The sequence below is a fragment of the Phoca vitulina genome, unplaced genomic scaffold, assembly GCF_004348235.1.
Source record: "Phoca vitulina isolate PV1807 unplaced genomic scaffold, GSC_HSeal_1.0 scaffold36, whole genome shotgun sequence".
NCBI classification, from domain to species: Eukaryota; Metazoa; Chordata; class Mammalia; order Carnivora; family Phocidae; genus Phoca; species Phoca vitulina.
This window is the reverse complement of record NW_022589739.1, coordinates 9,208,448-9,228,904: the sequence shown is the minus strand read 5'-3', so window position 1 is coordinate 9,228,904 and position 20,457 is coordinate 9,208,448. Positions and strand designations below refer to the sequence as shown.

Below are 20,457 nucleotides of genomic sequence, written 5' to 3'. Positions count from 1 at the left end.
CTGCCAGAAAACCCTTTAACTCCCTAACCAAAAAATCTAGGGGGATTTTCCTATTTACAGGCACTGCCTATGCTCATACTGCTGGGTTCCCTGATACGGTACCTGAACCATACAACAGGAATGGAGTGTAGCCTCTAGGATTCACTTTATTTATTTATTTATTTACTTATTTACTTATTTATTTATTTAGTCCCCTTATTTTTAAGGTCTGCGTTTTTCAAGTTTCTGAGAAGTTTGGTATGTGAGTGGCACTTCTGAGCTTGAAGTCTAGCCTTAGAGACTGATGTCTCCCCTGTGGCTGGCAGCATGGCTCACTTGAAATTGGTTTTCTGGATTTGATAAAATCCCCTTGACCAGGCAGCCTGGAAATACTGCACATTTTCTCTTGTTTTCTTATTCAGCTAAAAACACACGTCATCTATGTTTTTAATGACTAAAGAAGGGGGAGCCATCCCAAGACTTATCTAAGACCAGGGCTTACCCAGCACATTGTTCAAAATCTCCATGTATTTACAAGCAAGGGACCATCCTGTAAAGTGATCTGACCAGTTGGGACAGTATATGAACTGTGGCCAGGATCCTGAAGGAACTGGAATTCACAGCTTCTTAGAAGCACTGAAGGAAATAGGCCCTTACCTGGTGAAGACTGTAGATCTCACTGTCAGACAAGGGAGGGCAGATGTATTTTGGACCCCAACGCAGCATCTCTGAGAAGTAGCTATTGGCTCTGAATAACACCACGATGGCTAGAGCTATCACACTGGGGAGCTGACTGCCTTAGGATTTTCCCACACCCACTGCTTGCATACCAAATGATACCCCCATGTGACCTCTTGTCTGCCCCACTTGACTGTTCTGGAACCAGCCCTATCCCCACGTTCAGAGAAGTGAGGTGCTGACAGGAGGTCCCCTAGCATGTACCAGTCAGGGGAATGCTGCAGAAGTGGCCCACCCCGTGTCCCTGAGAGTGGACCAGAGCATGTGTGGAGGGTGTGCTCTCCTGGCAGAGGCTAGCCAGGCTGTGAAAGAACCCTCCTGGGGATTCTGCATGGCTCCCAGCTGTGGCATTAAGCACTCCATCCAGAACTCCACAGAGACCTAACATGGCTATCCCTTGGCCAAGCTACAATGGAGCGGCCAGGCCAAGAGTGAGCAAGCATCATGGAATCTAAGCAGCCACCAGAGTCAGAGGGTGATGGCTCTGAGGAAGCTGCCAGGGGTGATGTGGCTGGCACGCTCATATTTAACTTAAGTTGGACCTGACTTCCAGATTGGAACAGAAATAAAAAGTTCGAGTTTTTATGATTGGTCGTTAATTAGCTATTGAAATTCTCATTGTGCTCATTTATAATGTATGTAGCACATATTACTTAGAGCATGTAGTAGAATGCTCACCAGGAGAAAAATTGTGGTCCTGTACATCTGACTCAAAACATGGGCATCTTTTCAGGGACAATGGAAAAAATGAACATGTCCTCAGCTGTTTACTCCATAAGCATGATTCCAGAGCCCTTAGTTAGCAGTAGGTTCTACGTTGTCACTTAGGCATTTTTTTTTTCTTCCCAGCCTGAAAGTATTTTGGTTATTGTTCCCTTGGGCTGTTTGTACAGATCTTTACAGATATTTCATAGGTGTCCTGATCAAAAACATTGCCTTTTTGTTCTCTTGCACAAAAAGAATGAGTTAATTAAAACTGTCAGTACAAGGGAGGAACTGCTTCTAACTGTACTTTGGTCTTTTAGCTTCAGCAATGCCTTTTAAATGATTTCCATATTTCCATGATCATTCAAAAACTGGAAATACTAGAGCATCCCTCTATAAAGAATATTCTGTACTTGTATTCCCATACATTTTTGTGTTAAATGACCTAACTGATCCTCTGCATTGATTGCTCTGTGAGGTAGAACTTTCTCCATTTAAAGGCTGGGAAGACCCGAAATGAGGGGACCTACCTGAGATCACACATGGTTAGTGCAGCCCTGCCTCTTAGCCATTCCTAGTTGTCCTTTTGCAGAGGTCCCGCCTGTGTAGGAGGAGGCTGTAGGAATTCTGTACGTGCATATGGAAGCCCCGCAGCAAAGTCTCCAGGGATCCCCTGCCTTGGATTCCAGCTGGGCAAAGGGTGAGTACAGGGGACCTGCAGCTCCTGGCCTCCTGGCTCCCAGACTTTGCATTTGTCCAGCTCTGTAGGACATGCCAGTCTTTCAACATAACTTCTTAAATGGTGGTTAGGTGGTTTCAGGTTCTTATCACCCTTCATTTATTCTTTTCCCATTCATCCTTTTAGCCCTACTTTACCTTCCTGTTTATTGTTGTGTTTTCACTTATTTTTCTCTCCCCGCCCCATCCATGCCCCACCATGCGTGCCCAGTGGATACCCATGGGCCTGTTGCATCTTGTGACATCCCCTGCCTTAACCTTCTTGCTCTACATGGGAAATCATGGAGGCCAACAGATGGTGGATAGGGAGTCCTCCCTTTCACACATGAATGAGACTGGGTGCCATTTTTATCCCAGTACATCCCACACAGACATGCTCTGTGCCACAGAGTAGATCCCTGTTGGCCCTCGATGAGGATCCTGATTTTAACTATAGTTGGCTCAGAACTGACCATTCTTTCTTCAACTGCCAGTTCAAGAAATCAACAGTAGGCAGAATTTCTTTGTAACTTAGTATTCTCTCCAGATAGCAGGAATTCTTTCTTGTTTCCAAAGGAGTAAATTTCGGTCAATTGATTTATCACCCTTTGAGACAAATGCATTGGCCAGGGCTTTTGGTTGTAAGCAACAGAAACTCAGTTTGAACCAGTGCAGGTTAAGAAGGAACCAACAGGAAGGACAGAAATATATTTCTGAGAGATGAGAATGCCACCAGTCTCTTTCTTGGCTTTTGTTTTGTGTTCCTGTGCATGTTGGCTTCTTAGCTGACTCCTGCTGCAAACCCAGGTCTTCCATATGAACGAGGACATGGCTACTGACAAACCTGAGAACTTTCTAGCACAACCACTATCATTTTCTATTCCCAAGTTTAAAATTTCAGAGGAAGGATCCAACCATCCACACTTGGATCCGGTGGCTGGGAGGGGTGAGAATATCTCTAAGAAGGTGGCAGCCATCATTTATGCCATGTGGTTACAGTAAAGGTGATGATCCAGCCTATTCTGGACAGACAGACAGGAGATTCCAGGATTCAGAAGAATTTTCTGTATTGGTCTTCATTTTTTTCCCTCCCACTGAGCTTTCAAGAAAGCAAGGGGAAAATTGACTAGTCTGGAGGTTTTTTGTTTTGTTTTGTTTTTACAACTAATGATAGTTCTTTTTTGGGCCTTAAATGTCCCTGGATAATCTCATACCTAATTAAAATGCAGTGTCCCCCAAGATATGGAAAGCCTACTTTATTTCTTGAATCTGCTGGCATTCAGCTCTCAGTGCTTGAGGCACTTATCAAGAGTGAACTCCTTATTCACCGACCTGTGGGAGAGGTGGAGGCAGGACTCGGTCTACATTAGGCTGGTGTCTTTGTTTGGCCCAAACCGCCCTTTCTGTAGAGACTATCCATGCTGGAATCTTGCTGGCCAGTGCTCTCCTTCCTGGACACACACAGTCCTCTCTCCATACTCTCCTTGTTCTCCTAATCACTAAGGCTGATTAAGTCTCATGACCAACTCCATGACCCCAACAATAGAACACCCTGCATGGCTGCTACATCATCCTAAAGCCTTTCTTTTCCACTTAAGAATGGCTTAGAAAATAGCCCCACCTTAGACTGTCAGTTGCTAGAGTTGTATATTAGGCTTACCCAGCCCCAGCAGCAATAGCATTTGGGGTCTTCTAGAAATCCATAACCTTGCAAGAGTCAAGGTGCTGTGTTTTCTCTGTTCCTGAGGACTCTCAAAAACATCACTGTCGAGGCCTCAGGAAGACCTTGATCTGACCATCATGGATTGTGTCTTCTATTTGCCTTGGAGAGTTCTGGGTTTTAGAGCATGGGTTGCCCAGATTCTTGAGAGCAAAGCTTTGATAAAGGCAAAGGTGGTTTGGTTTCAATAATCTTGGCTGAAGTTTCCCAGTTAGTGACAACATACGTACAAGAAGACCTCCCCGTCTATTCATTTCTGTGATACAAGAGAGGAAGCATATTCCACTGTGGCATTTTTCGGTCAAGATGCAAGAGGACATGAAAATGTCCATCTGTAGTTGCCATTCTACCTCCATAGAGCACACAGATCCCTTGGTTCCACACAGTATCTCTTGGTCCCACACAATATATCAGGTAACTGACCTTGGTTATAGATTGAGGAACGGCTTTGACCATAGAAAAAAATGAGAAGATCCATTTTTCTTTCTTTTTTTTTAAAGATTTTATTCATTCATTTGAGAGAGAGAAAATGAGAGAGAGCACATGAGAGGGGTTAGGGTCAGAGGGAGAAGCAGAATCCCCCGCTGAGCAGGGAGCCCGATGCAGGACTCGATCCAGGGACTCCAGGATCATGACCCAAGCCGAAGGCAGCCGCCCAGCCAACTGAGCCACCCAGGCGCCCCCATTTTTCTTCTGTCACGTCTGTAGAACTAACCATCAAAACAGAAGAGTTAACATAAGATAGATGCATATCCCACCTAGTACATCAGTAATCTATTTTGACAGGTCTAGCCTTGGAGCTAACCTCATTAGTTGAATATAAATAGAAAGAGGTAATTTTTACTCATCAGTGGGATGAGCATCTTTGAAAGAGTAGAACAGGGTAGAACTTTATTTAAATTCACCTGCCATGCTAGAGTGTGAAGGAATAGAAATTCAGCATGTAGCACCCTTCAGAATTTGACTTGACTCTCTTCCCTTACTAGAATGTCAGCTTGGGTCTCTCTGTCTGACCTTATGCATGGAGAGCTGGGCTACTCTCACTGATTTACCTCCTAGGCAAGAATTTCAGAGACTCCCAAACCTGAGTCACTCGGGGATCCCGATGGACAGTCTCCAAATTGATCTGAGCCTTCTATTGCAATTTCACTGTTAGAATTAGGGAAACCAGTATACCCTTGGACAAACAAGCTCTTTTTAAAGTAGAACAAAACGGAGCTGGATCTCAGCTCTTTTTAAACATGTTTCTGAGTAGTTGGAATGACATTTTCATGACCACATGCCTTTTCTGCCCTAATGAAATCCTCACCTTCGGCTGTTGAGTATTGGCATTCAATAAGATAATTCTAAGATAATCCTCTTCTTGGCTCTGTGCTCAGTGGAGATGGTGTTTTATCCTGGTCTGTGCCTTTCTAAGGGACTACAGTTTTGAAGGTACCAATCTGATCTAGATTGAGAAGACCTGGCTCAGTGTGTCAGGAAAAGCATAGGATGGCGATACTGCAGACTTGTGTTCGGGACATTGTCTCCATTTCACTGCTGTTTAATACCTCTCGAAAGCTTGCTAGAGAACAGTGGTGATTTTGGTAGACTGAATGAGAGGGGAAGGTGCTCTGTTACTCTCAAACAGTGATTTGGGGCAAGGGAGGTGCCTTTCTGCCAGGAGCATGCTGTCCTATGGACCAGGGTGCCTGCTGGGAGAGGGTATGTCCCTCAGGGCTGCTGTGGGCGGGAGGAAGTACCGGGAAGCATCACTGTCGGTACTCCAACAGTGCTTCTAGATTTTAAAATGTTTTTTATTTCTTCAAGAAAATATTTGAGCTTCTTACAAAAATGGTTATGGTTGAAATAAAAGCCCACCTTGACCGAACCTCCCACCCCCAGCTTTCCATAGCCCAGACACTTCCCCAGAAAAGAGCACTGTTACGGGTTGCTGTGTAGCCTTCTAGACACTGGGTCAGTTTATTTTCACACATATGTCATATACTCACAGAGTCCCATAGTATTGTTTTCTGATGTCACTCTGTATGATTCTTTGGATCTTGCTATTTTCACTATCCAATATGTCTTACATTTTTGTGACAGTTCATAAATATCAACTTCATGTTATGGAAATGCCACAAATTGTCCGTAACGTGGATGAACCATAGTTTATTTAGCCACTCCTTTATTAATGGGCATTTAGGTTCAGACAGTGTTTTCAAACCTTATTTTAAGTGAATTTTCATACAATCCCAATATATAAAACAAAATTTGTACTTGATCTCCTCAATTAAGCTGTAACAGAAAACTTACTAATTTACTACATAGTCACTTAGGCAAAATATCCATTTTATGCCTTGTTCATACACTTTGTGCCTCGGTTCCCTTATCTGCAAAATGGAATCAAAGTAGTACTCCTGTCATAGGATTATGGGAAGTATTAAAAGAGTTACGGCATGCAAAGTGCTCTAAACAGTACCTGGCAATGTCTGGCCCTATATAAATGCTTGCTGTATGTCTACAGGACTTTGCTTGGGCCACAATGGGTTGAATTTCTTTGGCCCATGTGATCCATTAACCTTTGACCTGTTTAGAGGACATCCCAAGAAAGCAGGGAGTTCTGCTGGGCTCTGTTTCCCTTGAGGATAGCATCATGGCTGTTGGATGTTTACGCCATTGCATAGAGTCTCTCTGTGAAAACTCTGAAGTCTCTCCTTTCTGTGGGAATAGTTATGTTTCTCCTAGGCAGTCAGTTTGACTTTATTCAGCATACTGATCTGGGCATCTTGTAATTCACTGTGCTTTGCTTTTTCCCCTGGCTGCTAGAGTGGATCCAGATTTTTTTTTTTTTTTTTTTAACTACGGTCTAGCATCTGTTACAGACTCTATGGCATGCATTTTGTGTATTAACTGATCTTAGGACATCAACTCGGTTTTGGGTCAGTTAGTAAAAATAGCTGTTTCTCTGGGTGATTGTACGGGTAGACCTGTAACATGAGGAACGTACTGTCCTCCCTTTGCCTGAGGCACAGGGGTGTGGTGGCTTGCTGGAGTCTTGAGGAGGGAGTCTTCCCTTTGGTCTTCTCTCCTTGACTTCCTGAGGAGAAGCGGCAGCTGGCAGTGCTGGGTGGCCCCTTACACGTGCTGACTGTGGTCCTGGGGCCGGACACGCACCGCTGTCCGTGGGGGCCTGGGTTCTTTCCTCACCACCGTGTGAGTTACTCCACAGAGAAGCACTTGACCTGCTGTTAGCAGTTATTTTCCTCTCTTTTGAGGGTCTGAGAAAACATGGGTGGTAATTATATCCTTGCGTACTCGTCGGAGTTTGACCATGTGAGGAGCAGAATTAATGTCACAACAATAAACTGCCCTCCCCACAAAGAAGGCATTTGTGATTGTGAAGGCCCTTTGTCTAGGGTATGAAAGAGCTTGCATAACGATGAACAAGATGCAGACTGGAGAGCGGCTGGAGCCAAGGGCAGGGGGTGGTAGTGGGCACTGTGGCCCGGTGAGCCTAGAGCCTAGGCCTGGTACAGCCGCCCTAGGAACCGGCCCCCGGGCTGGCCTCTCCCTGCACCTTCAACAGCAGGTGCTTCTCTCACAGGTGACACTCCAGGCCTTGAATGCTGTCCCTGTTTCTTGGTCCCTGTGTCTGTTCCAGGACTGAGCCTGACTCTGTCCCCTGCCCTTACCTGGTGTGCACTGGGGAAGGGGTGGGACTAGGGAAGGAAGGAGTGCCCCTTCTTCATGGAGGGGGGGTTGGCAAGCCCATCCTGAAGGTCGGAACGTGGGGAAACGGGCTCAGGAGAAGGGAGCCACCTCCGGGACTCTGTGCCTGGGTTCCTCTCTGACCCACTCCTTTGCACAACTATGACTTACCTTTGGAATGGAGGATACTGCCTCATAAACCTCGGAGCATTTACTCCTTTGGACCAGCCCGGATTATGATGATTGTCACTTACCCATTTAGCAATAAGATCTGCTTTTTCAGGCTGCCAAACCCCTGAATGGCCTACTCTAGGCCTCTGGGTTTCAGCCTTCCATTAAGCCTGGAGGAAGGGAGTGTTGATGGCATTGGGCCAATTCAGTCCCATTAGCAGCCACCTCTCTCCCTCCTCCCTGCCTACAACCAGGTCAGGCACACCCGAAAAGTGCCTGCAGCCTCCTGTCTCTTGCTCAAGGCATTTTATAAATTCTGCCTCCCGTCTGCCAATTCACATCTTCTCCCTCTGCTGTTTTCCACTTTCTGGATACTTTGTTTCCTGTTAGCTCTTTGAGGTCCCTCTGACTGTCACATGGGGTCTTCTCAGGGTGTTTCACCTTTTCCTGCAGTGTTAGAGCTGAGAGAAGCAAGCACACAGGATGCCAGCCTGGCTGCCATTAGGCTGGAGCCCTAGTGGAGGGGAGGGACCGGCCACCCCTGGAAGGGCTGTGTGAGTGGATGAAGGGCCTTGCGGCTGGTGTCCCCCATCCTCTGTGCTCCCCACGGTGCTCAAGATGGGCCTCCGTGCTGTAAGGAGTACCTTGGCTCTGGAGAACCCTCACGTGAGAGTTAGGAGAGACCGAGGTCTGTGCGGGCCTCGTTCCCACATAGTTCCTTGGTGACTGGTACTAGCTCCCTGGCCTCCTCAAAGAGTAGACTCCTTGCCATTGGTGCCTCTGGCAGGCTGTGCCTCCGCCTGCCCCAGACCCGACATGCCCAGTCAAGCCAAGCACCACTGGGTCTGGAGTTCCATCGAGGCCTTCCCGGCCAAGGGTGAGGTCATCCAGAGGGTGGTTTGGCCAGCTTCCAAGGCACACCTAGCAGTGGTCCTCCTCATAGTAGTTTTGAAATCCTGTGGTTTCCTGTTTAGGTGGGTGGTTTTGCACATGCAACCAGCGAAACTGTCCTCACAAATTGCATCCTTCATTTGGAAGTTGGTAAGATGTTTTTCCAGCCTTTTAAGTGTATACTTTTTTTTTTTTCCCCTTTCAGTCTCAGGTAAATCACCAAGGTGCTGCTAGTAATGAAACGTACCAGGAACGCTTGGCACGTCTAGAAGGAGATAAGGAGTCCCTCATTTTACAGGTGGGTCCACTTTCATGGGAAAGAGCTTATCCTGTTACCTCCAACTCTGTAGGTACCCTAAGTGGGAGGGAGGCACAAGAGGTTTTCTCTGTTGGATTTATTCTGTTCCGAAAGTGTATGTTTTTAAAAAGACTCAGTTCCTGAAACAAAGCAGAAAGGAACTGAAGCCACAGTTTAACTGGACTTGGCCTTGGGACTGTGAATGCATTCATTTATTCATCTTGTACTGCTGAGTACCCACTTCTTCTCTACACTGGAAGCTCTGTGACCAGGCTGATGAATGAGGCCCTGTCCTCTAGGAGCCCAGAAGCCTTGGAAGGGAGATAAGATGTGTCTTCCTGTCTCTAATAAAACAGCCATGAGTGATATGGACGTAGGGTGGATTCTAACTGGATCAGGCCCAAATCATCTGGAGCTGGATCTAGACTGATCCCTTTGAGGCCAAATCCCCTGGAGCTGGTAATAGGGGATAATGAGTCTTGAATGACTGTCTCTCCTCAAAGAGAGGAACTCCAAAACTTTTTATGGAGAAAGATAGTCAAAGGAACATTTTCTGTTCTGAAAACTCATGTTCCTTGGCAGGGCATAGTGTTGAGCCTTCTTATGTGAGGCGTGTCGTTGTGATAGGGGTTCTTTGCTGTTTTAGCTCTCAGATGCGTACATCAAGCATTTGTTTGCTGTCTGGTATGTATCAGACACTGTGATTATTGATTTGGAGAATGAGAAGACGACTATTCCAATCCTGGCTCATTAAAAAGCTTTTGAAGAGTGGTAGACCAGACTGGTAGTGAAACAGAAGAGGGGGCAGGTAGGGTTCTACAACCCTCCGCAGACTGTGGGCTTTAGCTTAGAGCCCTGGAATGAAGAGGCTGCCGTATGTTTGGCTTTTTTCCTTCTATTTTACCTTTTTACAGATCTAAGAGTAGTAAGTGATTATTTCAGGAACTTTGGAAAGTCAAAAAGAGTTTAACATTTTGACCTTTCTTCCTAGACTTTTTTTTTTCCTGTCCTGCCCCTGTTTTTAAAAAATTTAATCTCAGACCAAATATATAGTTATATAATTTTGCATCTTCAGGGACTTTTTTCTCCATCAGTTTGTTCATTAAAAAAGATTTGAGTGCCCACAACTTGGCAGACACTGGTTTTAGGTGCTAGGGTTGCAGCGGTGATGAAAATAAACGAACTCCCTGTTCTTAATAGGGCTTGTGTGTGTGTATGTGTGTGTCTGTCTGTGTACATGTGTACATGTGTGTACAGTAAATCAATACATAAAATGTTTCTGGCAGTGATAAATACTGTGGAGAAAAATAAAGCAAGGTAAGGATTGTGTAGTCAGAGAAGACCTCCCTGAGAGGGGGAGTCCTGAAGGAAGCTAGGGAGGGAGCCCCGCGGATGCCTGGAGAAGCACATTCCAGACAGAGGAGGTAGTTGGTCCAGCACACACCCTAGCGAGGAGTGTGCTTGGTGTATAGGAAGAAGCAAGCAAGGGTCTGTGTGGCTGGAATTTATGACCGTGAAGAAGTCTGGTGGGGAACTGCCTTCAGAGAGGTAGGAGGGGCTGGGTTATATAGCACATTATATCGTACGTATTTTGAGGAATGAGTAATTTGAAAGTCCATCCTAATGACATGATTAATCAGAGTGTCCAGTTTAAAATTTTGCAGTAACAGTGATCTCGCAGACTTTTGAACCAGGAACCTTCATGGCAGAACTAACACTTACCTGTTTAAAGGAATTTAATAAGGAAGTCCTATGTGATAATGTTCTCTTTGACATTCACAGTTTTGTTTTGTTTTTTAATTTCTGAGTCTTGAATAATCCTTATTGCAATAATCCTAACACAATTAGGAAGCTGCTTATCACAGAAGTCAGAAGTGGATCCTAGTGGTATCTATCCCAGGAGCTTGTGAACAGACTTTCAGAGCTGCTCTTAGGTGATCACTGTGATTTGTGGTGGCCCCATCGAGCTAGTTAGCCCTCACCTGGTAGAGCCTCTTCCTTAACTTACAAGGCAGCTCAGCCAGACTGAATTAATTGAAGCACTTGGCCCAGAATGTTTTCCTGGGTCTACTTGTAGAGGAGCAAGGCAAATCACACATGACAAAATACTTTGTTTTCAGAGTAAGTTAAAAAATAAATCCCAAATCTTCTGTGCTCGCTTCGGTAGCATGAATACTTAAACCAAAATCTTTTCTGTCTTCATGGGAATGTATTTTTTAAGGTAAGGCTTTTCACCTCCTCCTTTTTTACCACTTCTATATTCCCTCCAATGCCTAAAATTATGCCTAGCATGTAGTAGGGACTCAAAAAATATTTGTTTTTATTGAATAAAGGTCACATTCTAGGATCTTTATACATTTGTCCCAATATTCTGGGCCTCTCCATGGTCCTTCTAGTGAGTATTCAAGTTTGTAAGGATGCCGTAGCCCTGTGTATCCTGAGTCTTGTGCACAGCCGAGCGACAGGCTATGGAGTGCAAGAGACCGCAGATTATTCCTCTGGGTACCTCCCGCGCATGACTCTGAGGCGTGGTGCAGACGATATGTGTTAATCCTCATAATCAGATTAACCATCACACATCCTTCCCAAACAGAAACTCTGGAACCCAGGGAGCTTTGAAAGGCCACCCCCTAGAATCCTACCCTTTTGAAGGTAGGGTTGGTAGCTATAAAAGGCCAGGACTGCTGGTAATGTTGGATCACGAGGATTGAAAACACCACCACAAAGGTTTGTGTTTGAGATGGGCCTAATTGACAGAAGGCGCCTGTTTTGGGGACTGTAAGTGGAATATTAGCACACTACGTACCAACTCCAGGAATATGTTCCAGTCATTCTTTAATCATGTGGAAATATAAAAATGAAAAGCTGAAAGTAGCAGTATTAATTTAGACTTTTTCCTCTGTAAAGGGAGCTTTATGATTGATAGTCTATTTAAACGCTCAGAAGTGAATTCACACTAACTCCTTCATGCTCCAGCTATCATTCCTTTACACTGAGAAATCACTTAAGATAATCTATATGTAAATGGCCACGACTCCACCATTGGTTAAGAACCCATAGTGTCTAAAGGATCTCAATTTGCCAGTCATTGATTTCTCTATTTGGAGAGGCCACCCATTCTCTTTCTTCATCTCCCTGTTCTGAGGCGCCTTTTTAATAAAAAGGAGGATCCGGCGGGCAGTTTGCTACGAGAGCAGGCTATGAAAATCCTCTCAGCATGTATTAAGGGCATAACTTAAATGACTTGCTATAAATGGATTTTTATTAATTCCGACAGATCTCTCCGTGATTTTTTTAGGTAGAGGGCTTTCCTGTCACTGCATGTGCGGGTGGCTGGTGTGTGTTATGACTTAGAGTCATGTTTTGGCCTGTGAGGCACAAACACCTTCCCGGAGCCAAGTTTCGTCAGTGCCAACACATGCCCTTTACGTCCCACATTCCTTAATTGCTTCAGAAGCCTCGCCTGATAGGTGAGCAGTCATCACACCCCAGTGAGAGAGGTAAGGTCATTGGTTAGTCTCCCGAGGAGTTGGGATTGCTCTCGCACACGAGGTGAGGTGGCAGGAGCCCTGGCAGGCCAGCCGAGATACGCCTGGAGGGCCAGACTGTGCGTGAGCCCTGTGAGAGGACTCGGGAGCAGGACCCAGCCCGAGGCAGCGCTCGTGCCCGCTGCGGGTTCTCCCTCCAATGCGGCAAGAGCAGGGAAACGCGGCAACGTCAGGCAGGCAGGGCCGAGGTAAGACAGCAGCTGGAGTTTTCTGCATCCGGGACCCTCGCTTCCCACCCCCCACCCCCCACCCCCGCCCCGCCCCCGCCACCTGCCAGAAAGGAAAGCCATCTTTACGTAAGGATCTGCAGCGTGGTTTCACGGCTCCAAGTGAGCCGTCTCTGCGCCTCCACCATTGCTTTATTTCTTGGGACAGGTGAGTGTCCTCACAGACCAAGTGGAAGCCCAGGGAGAGAAGATTCGGGACCTGGAAGTGTGTCTGGAAGGACACCAGGTGAAACTCAATGCCGCCGAAGAGATGCTTCAACAGGTAAGGGGGGTGGGGGGTGGGGGGTGGTGGCGCACGTGTGCGCGCGCCCGACGGCCCTCGGGGTCGAAAGCAGCTCATGTGTTAAAGTCACTTTCTGTGTCCAGGTCACCGCGCTCACTGCTTACTTCCCCATCCTGCCTGGTGGTGGGCTGGGCCGCTCCGTGTGTGTGGTGTTTATACAGCAGGTGAAACCCCCCCCCCCCCCCCGAACTGAGAGTTGCAGGGAGGAGAGGGCCGGAAGGACTGGCCTGAGAGGAATAACCTGTTGGGCAGGTTAGACGCATTCCCAGGTGGCACTCTCTCCCGGGTTCAGGTTCAGGGGCGCTCCGCTCGGCAAGGTCACCCTTCTCTTCTCGAGCCACAGCTTCACAGCCGGTGGCATCTGGGGTTTTAGAAAGTCAGTTAGCTTCTTTCGTGCCTCTTTCCCATTCATTCTTGCCCTCCACTCTGTGTAGTCTTCTTTGATAGAACTTAATTCCTAAAGAATATCTTAATGTAATTTAATGGTTGTCGAAATGAAAAATTTAGCTGCTCTCATACCATTCAAATAAATGTCTTCAATGCCTTGTTTCCTTTTGGTCCTCGTTGTCATCAGGTATGCATATAATTTACAAAGCTCTGTTCACACCGCAGATAAAATTTAGTCCTCTGATTTTGTTATGCTTCCCATTAGAGTGGAGTTCTTTCCATTTTTAAATCTTGCTGTATAGTTTTCTTTACTATCACCTAGAGGCTTTTTTTTTTCAGTGCAAAGTATGATAATCATTCTTCTACTCTTGAACAGTTTTACCCTATTGTAAATGATGAGCTGCAGTTTTTAGGAAAGGGTGTTTAATTTTTTATTTATTTATGTTCAGTTAGCCACTGAATAGTACATAATTAGTTTTTGATGTAGTGTTCAGTGATTCATTAGTTACGTATAACACCCAGTGCTCATCACAGCATGTGCTCTCCTCAATACCCATCACCCTGTTACCTCCTCCCCTCTGAAACCCTCAGTTTGTTTCCCGGGGTCCATAGTCTCTCATGGTTTGTCTCCCTCTCTGATTTCTCCCCCTTGAGATTTCCCTCCCTTCCCCTATGGTCCTCCGTGCTATTGCTTATGTTCCACATATGAGTGAAAGCATATGATAATTCTTTCTCTGCTTGACTTATTTCACTTAGCATAATCTCCTCCAGTCCCATCCATGTTGATGTAAAAGTTGAGTATTCATCCTTTCTGATGGCTGAGTAATATTCCATTGTATATATGGACCACATCTTCTTTATCCATTCACCTGTTGAAGGCCATCTCAGCTCCTTCCACAGTTTGGCTATGTGGCCATTGCTGTTATGAACATTGGGGTGCATATGGCCCTTCTTTTCACTACGTCTGTATCTTTGGGGTAAATACCTAGTAGTGCAATTGCTGGGTCATAGGGTAGCTCTATTCTTAACATCTTGAGGCACCTCCACACTTTTCCGGAGTGGCTGCAGCAGCTTACATTCCCACCAACAGGGTAGGAGGGCTCCCCTTTCTCCACATCGGTGTTGATTTTTATTCAGTCTTTTCAGAATCTGTTGAGAAGCTAATTAGGAATTTTGTGAAATCAAGATGATCAATCTAATATCCTTGAATCATTCTTGCATTTTCACTTATTTTGGGAAATAGACACAAACTGCAGTCCTGGTTTTTGCTTTGTAACCTCTGCTGTAGTGCTTGGCATGTAGGAGGCTCTCACTAATTATTTAAAAAATGACAGTCCTTTAACAGGAATGGTTCAGTCAGATCACTGCTTATAGTCTTTCTCCCAAAGCCCTAACATTTTTTGTTGTCATGATCAGCATTCAGATTGTTTCTTGGTAGAATGGTAATGAACACGGGCTTTGAGTTTGACCTTTGGTTTTAGGATAAATGTTTTGGTTCCCAGGTATTTCTTAGTTTTCAGTGCATTTGAAGAACTTTTTTTCTTTAAGATTTTATTTATTTATTTGACAGAGAGAGAGACACAGCGAGAGAGGGAACACAAGCAGGGGGAGTGGGAGAGGGAGAAGCAGGCTCTCCGCTGAGCAGGGAGCCTGATGTGGGGTTCGATCCGGGACCCTGGGATCATGACCTGAGCCGAAGGCAGACGCTTAAAGACTGAGCCACCCAGGAGCCCCAAGAACTTCTTTTTAAAGTCAGTATTTCTATGCAGATGTCTTAAAAAACAAAAACAAAAAAAAACTAGTTCTAACAGCTCAGAAGCTGCTTGCTCTTTAGTTTGCTTTCTTTTCATCTCTGATTAATAAGTTACCACATTCTTGACTCCATTTGATTTTTCTATTTAAATTGCATGCATTTCTCTTGCTCATCGTATTCCCTGAAAATCTGAGTCACAGTACAGGTTGAGCTGAGTTTATTTTTTCAAGCAGAATCTTTCTTTTGAAGACCAGGAAAGAAAATAGCCTGATGGAAAGATCTCGAATGGTGGGAAAATATTTTCACAAAGAGTGATAGGAGAGCCCACTAGATTGTATTTCCAGGGCTGCACAAGGTGTGGCTTTGAGGCGAGGATGAGCGAGGAAGGCGATAGAGTGTTACAAAACCCCAGACAGAGACCAAGAAGATTTGAATGCGGAAGGGAAACGTGTCAGGAAGATGTCAGGAGGTTGATGTTTCAGGAAGGCAGTGCCTGCTGGGTAACCACGTAATCGGGGTCAGAGCAGGCTGCACGTGGTGCCTGCACTACCTCACCGCCTGTCTTGGCGGCTCCTCCAGGTTCTGCCCCCTTGTCCGCGTCTCGGTGCCAGGGATTCCGATGTTGGTTCCCAGCACCACTGGGCAGGCTGTCTTGTCCTTCTAAGCATTAGCCCAAAGACTGGATTTTAGACTTTTGAAAGTCTTAAGCTCAGATACCTTTTATTTCTTGTTTATTCTAAATCTTTTTTTGTGTTATGGGTGAGGTTCCAGGCATGGGGTTTCCGTGTGCCACAGAGGTAGATGTCGTGGCTTGGTAGAATTTGGAGTGTGGTGGGTCTTATTTGTCACCTCTGAGGTTTAAAGGTATCTTCCTGAACTTAACCAAGTTACTATTTTTTTAAAGATTTTATTTATTTACTTGAGAGAGAGAGAGAGAGAGCAAGAGAGCGCACAAGCAGGGGGGAGGGGCAGAGGGAGAGGGAGAAGCAGATTCCCCACTGAGCAGGGAGCCCGACGTGGGGCTCGATCCCAGGACCCTGGGATCATGACCTGAGCTGAAGGCAGACGCTTAACCGACTGAACCACCCAGGATCCCTCAAGTTATATATTTTTTAAAGATTTTACTTATTTATTTGGGGAGAGAGAGCAGGTGCAAGAGTACAGTGGGGCGTAGGCAGAGGGAGAGGGAGAGAGAATCTCAGGCAGGCTTCACACCCAGTGCAGAGCCTTACTTACACGGGGCTCAATCTCAGGACCCTGAGATCATGACCTGAGCTGAAATCAAGAGTTGGACACAGCCAACTGAGCTACCCAGACGCCCCAAACCAAGTTTTTTTATGCTCCTCACTTTCCCTGGGTTCTCCCATCTTTCAAGGATAAAATGAAGGGAGTGTGGAATACTCACTTTTGGCATGTTCTGGGTTCAGATCATAGGACCCACTTGAGCCTCAGCTCCCACTCGTGTCTGCTGGGCTTGGTGGTACCTGAGCTGGAGATAAGTTTGAGTTCCCCGCTCCAAATCCCCAGTTGAACATTTCTGCTGCACATGCTGGCCCTTTCCTAAGATGTGCTTGATGCTGTTTGAAAAGGCCCCGACTCTTGTTCCACAGTGCTGAGGCGGTGCCATGGACTGCTGGGGCCATGTTAGCGTGTGTCCTGGGGGCAGGCAGGGACTTGCGTGTCTGCCCGCGAGATCCTGGACTGCAGGGCTACTGGCTTCTGGTGATAGGAAGACGGAGCACTCCCAGCCCTGAGGCGGAGAAGAGAGGCAAACAGTTGCCTCCTTTTGCCAGCCCTCAGAGACGATCCCTGCCCTGAGCCACGCCTGGCCTCTTGCTGCAAGGCCCGAGGAGCTCTGCACGAGGTCCTTTCTCGGTCCGGTCAGTGTGAGGCCTTCTGACTACTGCCTGCTGACACTGACGCCCTTGGGGACTCTGTTCCTGGGAGCACTGCTCCCACGCACGCGCACGGAGCAGCCCTGTGTGCAGGAGGCCTTCAGCTGACTGCCCACCTAGGCCCAGTGCTGTTACACATTCTCATTTTTCACAAGAAGCTGGAAATCCAGATTTAAAGATGAGTCTTTCTATTTTAAAAATACTGGTAACTAGGGCGCCTGGGTGGCTCAGTTGGTTAAGCAACTGCCTTCGGCTCAGGTCATGATCCTGGAGTCCCGGGATCGAGTCCCGCATCGGGCTTCCTGCTCAGCAGAGAGTCTGCTTCTCCCTCTCCCCGCTCTTGTGCTCTCTCTCTCTCAAATAAATAAATAAAATCTTTAAAAAAAAAAAAAAAATACTGGTAACTAATTTAAATGGAAAAAAAAAAAACAAAACACTGTGCGAACCACACCACACACACCTGCAGGCCAAGCCTGGCCCACAGACCTCTAGTCTGCAACCCCTGCTCTAGACCCCGCCCCCTCCACTGGCTGCTCGAGCACTTGTAGGACTTAAGGAAACCCAAACCCAACCAGCATAGCCCCAGCCCTGTGCTTACTTACATAGGCTCCAGCAACCCCACAGAGCCACGTTCTCCCCACAGCTGTTCTGTCCGCCTCCCTCCAGGAACCCAAGACAGGAGGGAGCTAGCGCCTCCTCCAACTCATGAACCACACACCCTCCACCTGCCCCTGCTGAATGCTGATCTCTCAGTTCCCATCTGTTTCTACGCATTAATCCATCTGGTCTCCAGAACAAGGGAGCATGAAGACCTTGGGGTTAGACAGGCAAACCAGGACCAAATAAAATCAGCACGGGCTAGTCCACATGAGCAGCACATAGATGATGGACCCATTTGAGGGCAAAGTCTTTGTCTGCAGCCCTCTGCAAGATTCAGTGTGGGAAGGGGGCAGCTGTGAGCATCTCTGGGGACTGCCTCTGGAAGCACCTACTCAGGTATGGTTTCAGGCTCACTGAACAGGTGTGGGTTTCCCAAGGAAACTTCTCCATTAGAAAGAGTCATTTTCCAGGAAATCTATAAATGGGTCCTCGAGAGGCCGCAGCCTGGATTCGTTCTCCCAGGTCTGGGTAGTCTGGGCCTAGGGGTTGACCTTCGCCTTCTGTTTCCTAAGCAGGGCAAGGCATTGCCTATCAGCATCTCTGAGGGCTGCACTCTGGGCTCTCCAGAATTAGCACCCCAGGAACCCAGACATGGAGCAGCGGCCTCCTTGTAACTAGCTCAGATTGGCAACAAAATCTGTGTCACAGGGCGGGTTCTCCTGTTGATGCACTGAGGTCCCTGGTGGCTTTTTCTAAAGTGGCCTCTAGAGTCCATTAGAGTCCTGCACAGCACGATCCTCAGCCTCTGACCTTTCTCCAGAGGATGGTGACTTCAAGGAAGAAGCTGATGCTACTTAGTGGTTAATAGACTTTACACAAAGCTGGCAGTGAAATGGAGCACCTTCCAGAGACTGGACATTTACAGACGTAATCAATGTCAAGAGCAGAAAACATGATCAGTGTCAAAAAGAAGACAGGCTAGGGGAGCCACCTGGGGAGGAAGAAAGGATGCAAACCTCCTTGTGAGGACACACCCCTGCTTTGGGGTAATGTTGAAGGACACCAGCCTCGATTTCAGTCCTCCCACCTGACCTGGAGCCCCAGGTGTTAGGCAACCTCATTGTTTTGGCTGCCTTTTAGGTGAGGTGTGGAGAGACAAATTCTGGGGATTTGGAGTCAGTGGACATGACTTTCTGTAGATTCACCTCTTGCTGTTGATCTGGGAAAGTCGTCAAACCTGTGTTCTTATGTATGGAGAAGAGGGATGACAATATGGGCTCTGCATTGCCCACATCTGAGAGCTGGAGTATGGTTATTTCAGTTTCGTTAAAACAGAACCATCTCACAAATCACCAGTGTTAAGACATTGAGCGTGGGGATTTGGGGCCCTTGAGTTGAGTGAAGGACAGTGGGTCCAGGCACGTGAACTCCCAAGTGTCGTCAGCACTTGGCTGATAAATTTCCCAAGAGCACCTTTAAGGAGGTATTTCTGTCTCACAAAGAATATTAAACAGCTCTGTACATGGTCCTGTGAGAGCACAAATCTGTCTCAGGAGGTAAGGCACTTGAGTCACGAGTGGAGAAAAGAGGGATTTGCCAGGTATTCCCTAAACGTGCCTGCTGGGAGATTTCTGAGGCAGAAATAACTGCTTTCCTCAAGTTTTATCTTTGATGTCGAATCTCTGTACCACCGTGTGAAGTGGGTGCTTTACCCTCCATTCACAGGATAAGGGGCCTGAGGTTCGGAGAGATGGTTTCATTAGTGGGGACTGAGTCTGGACTCGAACCTAGGTTGACTACAGGCACCTCTCTGCAGTGTTACGAAAGCAGCTTTCTGGCATGGCCTAGGCCTCTTAACTTCAAAGGGCAAAGGGACGGATTTTTCCTTTCATGTCTTTCCATGGCCCGATCTTTCATTCTGGTTTCAGATTGCCAGTCTGGCTCCAGTCCTCTGTCATTGGTCAGTAACTCCCTGGGTCATGTTCCACACTTAAAGATGGAAGTAATTGCTTCAAGATGTGGCCCTTGAAGGAGAGAATAAATTGAAAGGCCACTTCTTTTTATCAGCTCCAGTCTCAAACTGAGCTTTGGAAAAAGGAAACGGTGGCTCTCTCTGAGATACAAAGTTTCATGACCTAGTTTTATGATGCTTCATAGTAACAAAAATCACCTGCCTCACATGCCACCCCCTCCTTTTCCTTTGCACTCTCTCCATAGGCAACCTTAAAACAATTGGGAGAGCAGAAGCTAATGCAGCTTTTGAAACCTGTCCCCCTTATCTCCAGCGCCCTGCCTCCCCACATTTCACCTCTCCCCACATTATGGTAGCTGCATGATTCCAAGAGATTCCCAGGCGGATCCACCCTGCAGATCCGAGCAGGGACCAAGCCTGGTCTTGGTGCTCCAGACAAAAAGGCTGGATCTAGAGATAACCCCAGTCTTCAGGATGAGAACTAGGGGTCCAACAACCTTTCTCCTAAGGCACAGACTGAGTAAAAGCAGCTAGCAAAGGAGATGGAAGAGAAAAAGAAAGATCAGGAAAACCGAAAGGATGAGGTGGAAAGTAGTATCTTAGACTGATAAGTGGGTGAAGGGTAAATGGTTGAAAGCTGAGAAGTACAGGTTGCATCTGAAAGTTTGGACATTGGTCCCCAGAACCAGAACTGTTTCTGTGCCCTCCCTGGTGAAGGCAGAAGCTGGGTTGCAGGCATGCAGACGTCTTGTGGAGAAGTGACAGGGAAAGTGAGGAAGAAGAGGCAGCAAGGGTAGATTATTCTTTTAGAGCTTGGCTGTGAAGGGGTGAGGGAGGGGATGAAGAGAGAGCGCATTCATACCAACAGTGCACAGAGAGCATG

At 46.7% G+C, this 20,457-nt stretch overlaps 1 protein-coding gene across 1 annotated transcript in view; it reads left to right on the top strand.

Moving 5' to 3' along the window:
- The window catches only part of PPFIBP2 (PPFIA binding protein 2), a 144,150-nt gene that overhangs the window by 72,358 nt on the left and 51,335 nt on the right, over positions 1 to 20,457 (top strand). Inside the window, exons 4-5 of the mRNA XM_032427115.1 lie at positions 8,817 to 8,909; positions 12,833 to 12,946. Of these exons, the coding sequence (XP_032283006.1) occupies positions 8,817 to 8,909; positions 12,833 to 12,946 (207 nt within the window). The remainder of the gene's footprint in view (positions 1 to 8,816; positions 8,910 to 12,832; positions 12,947 to 20,457) is intronic.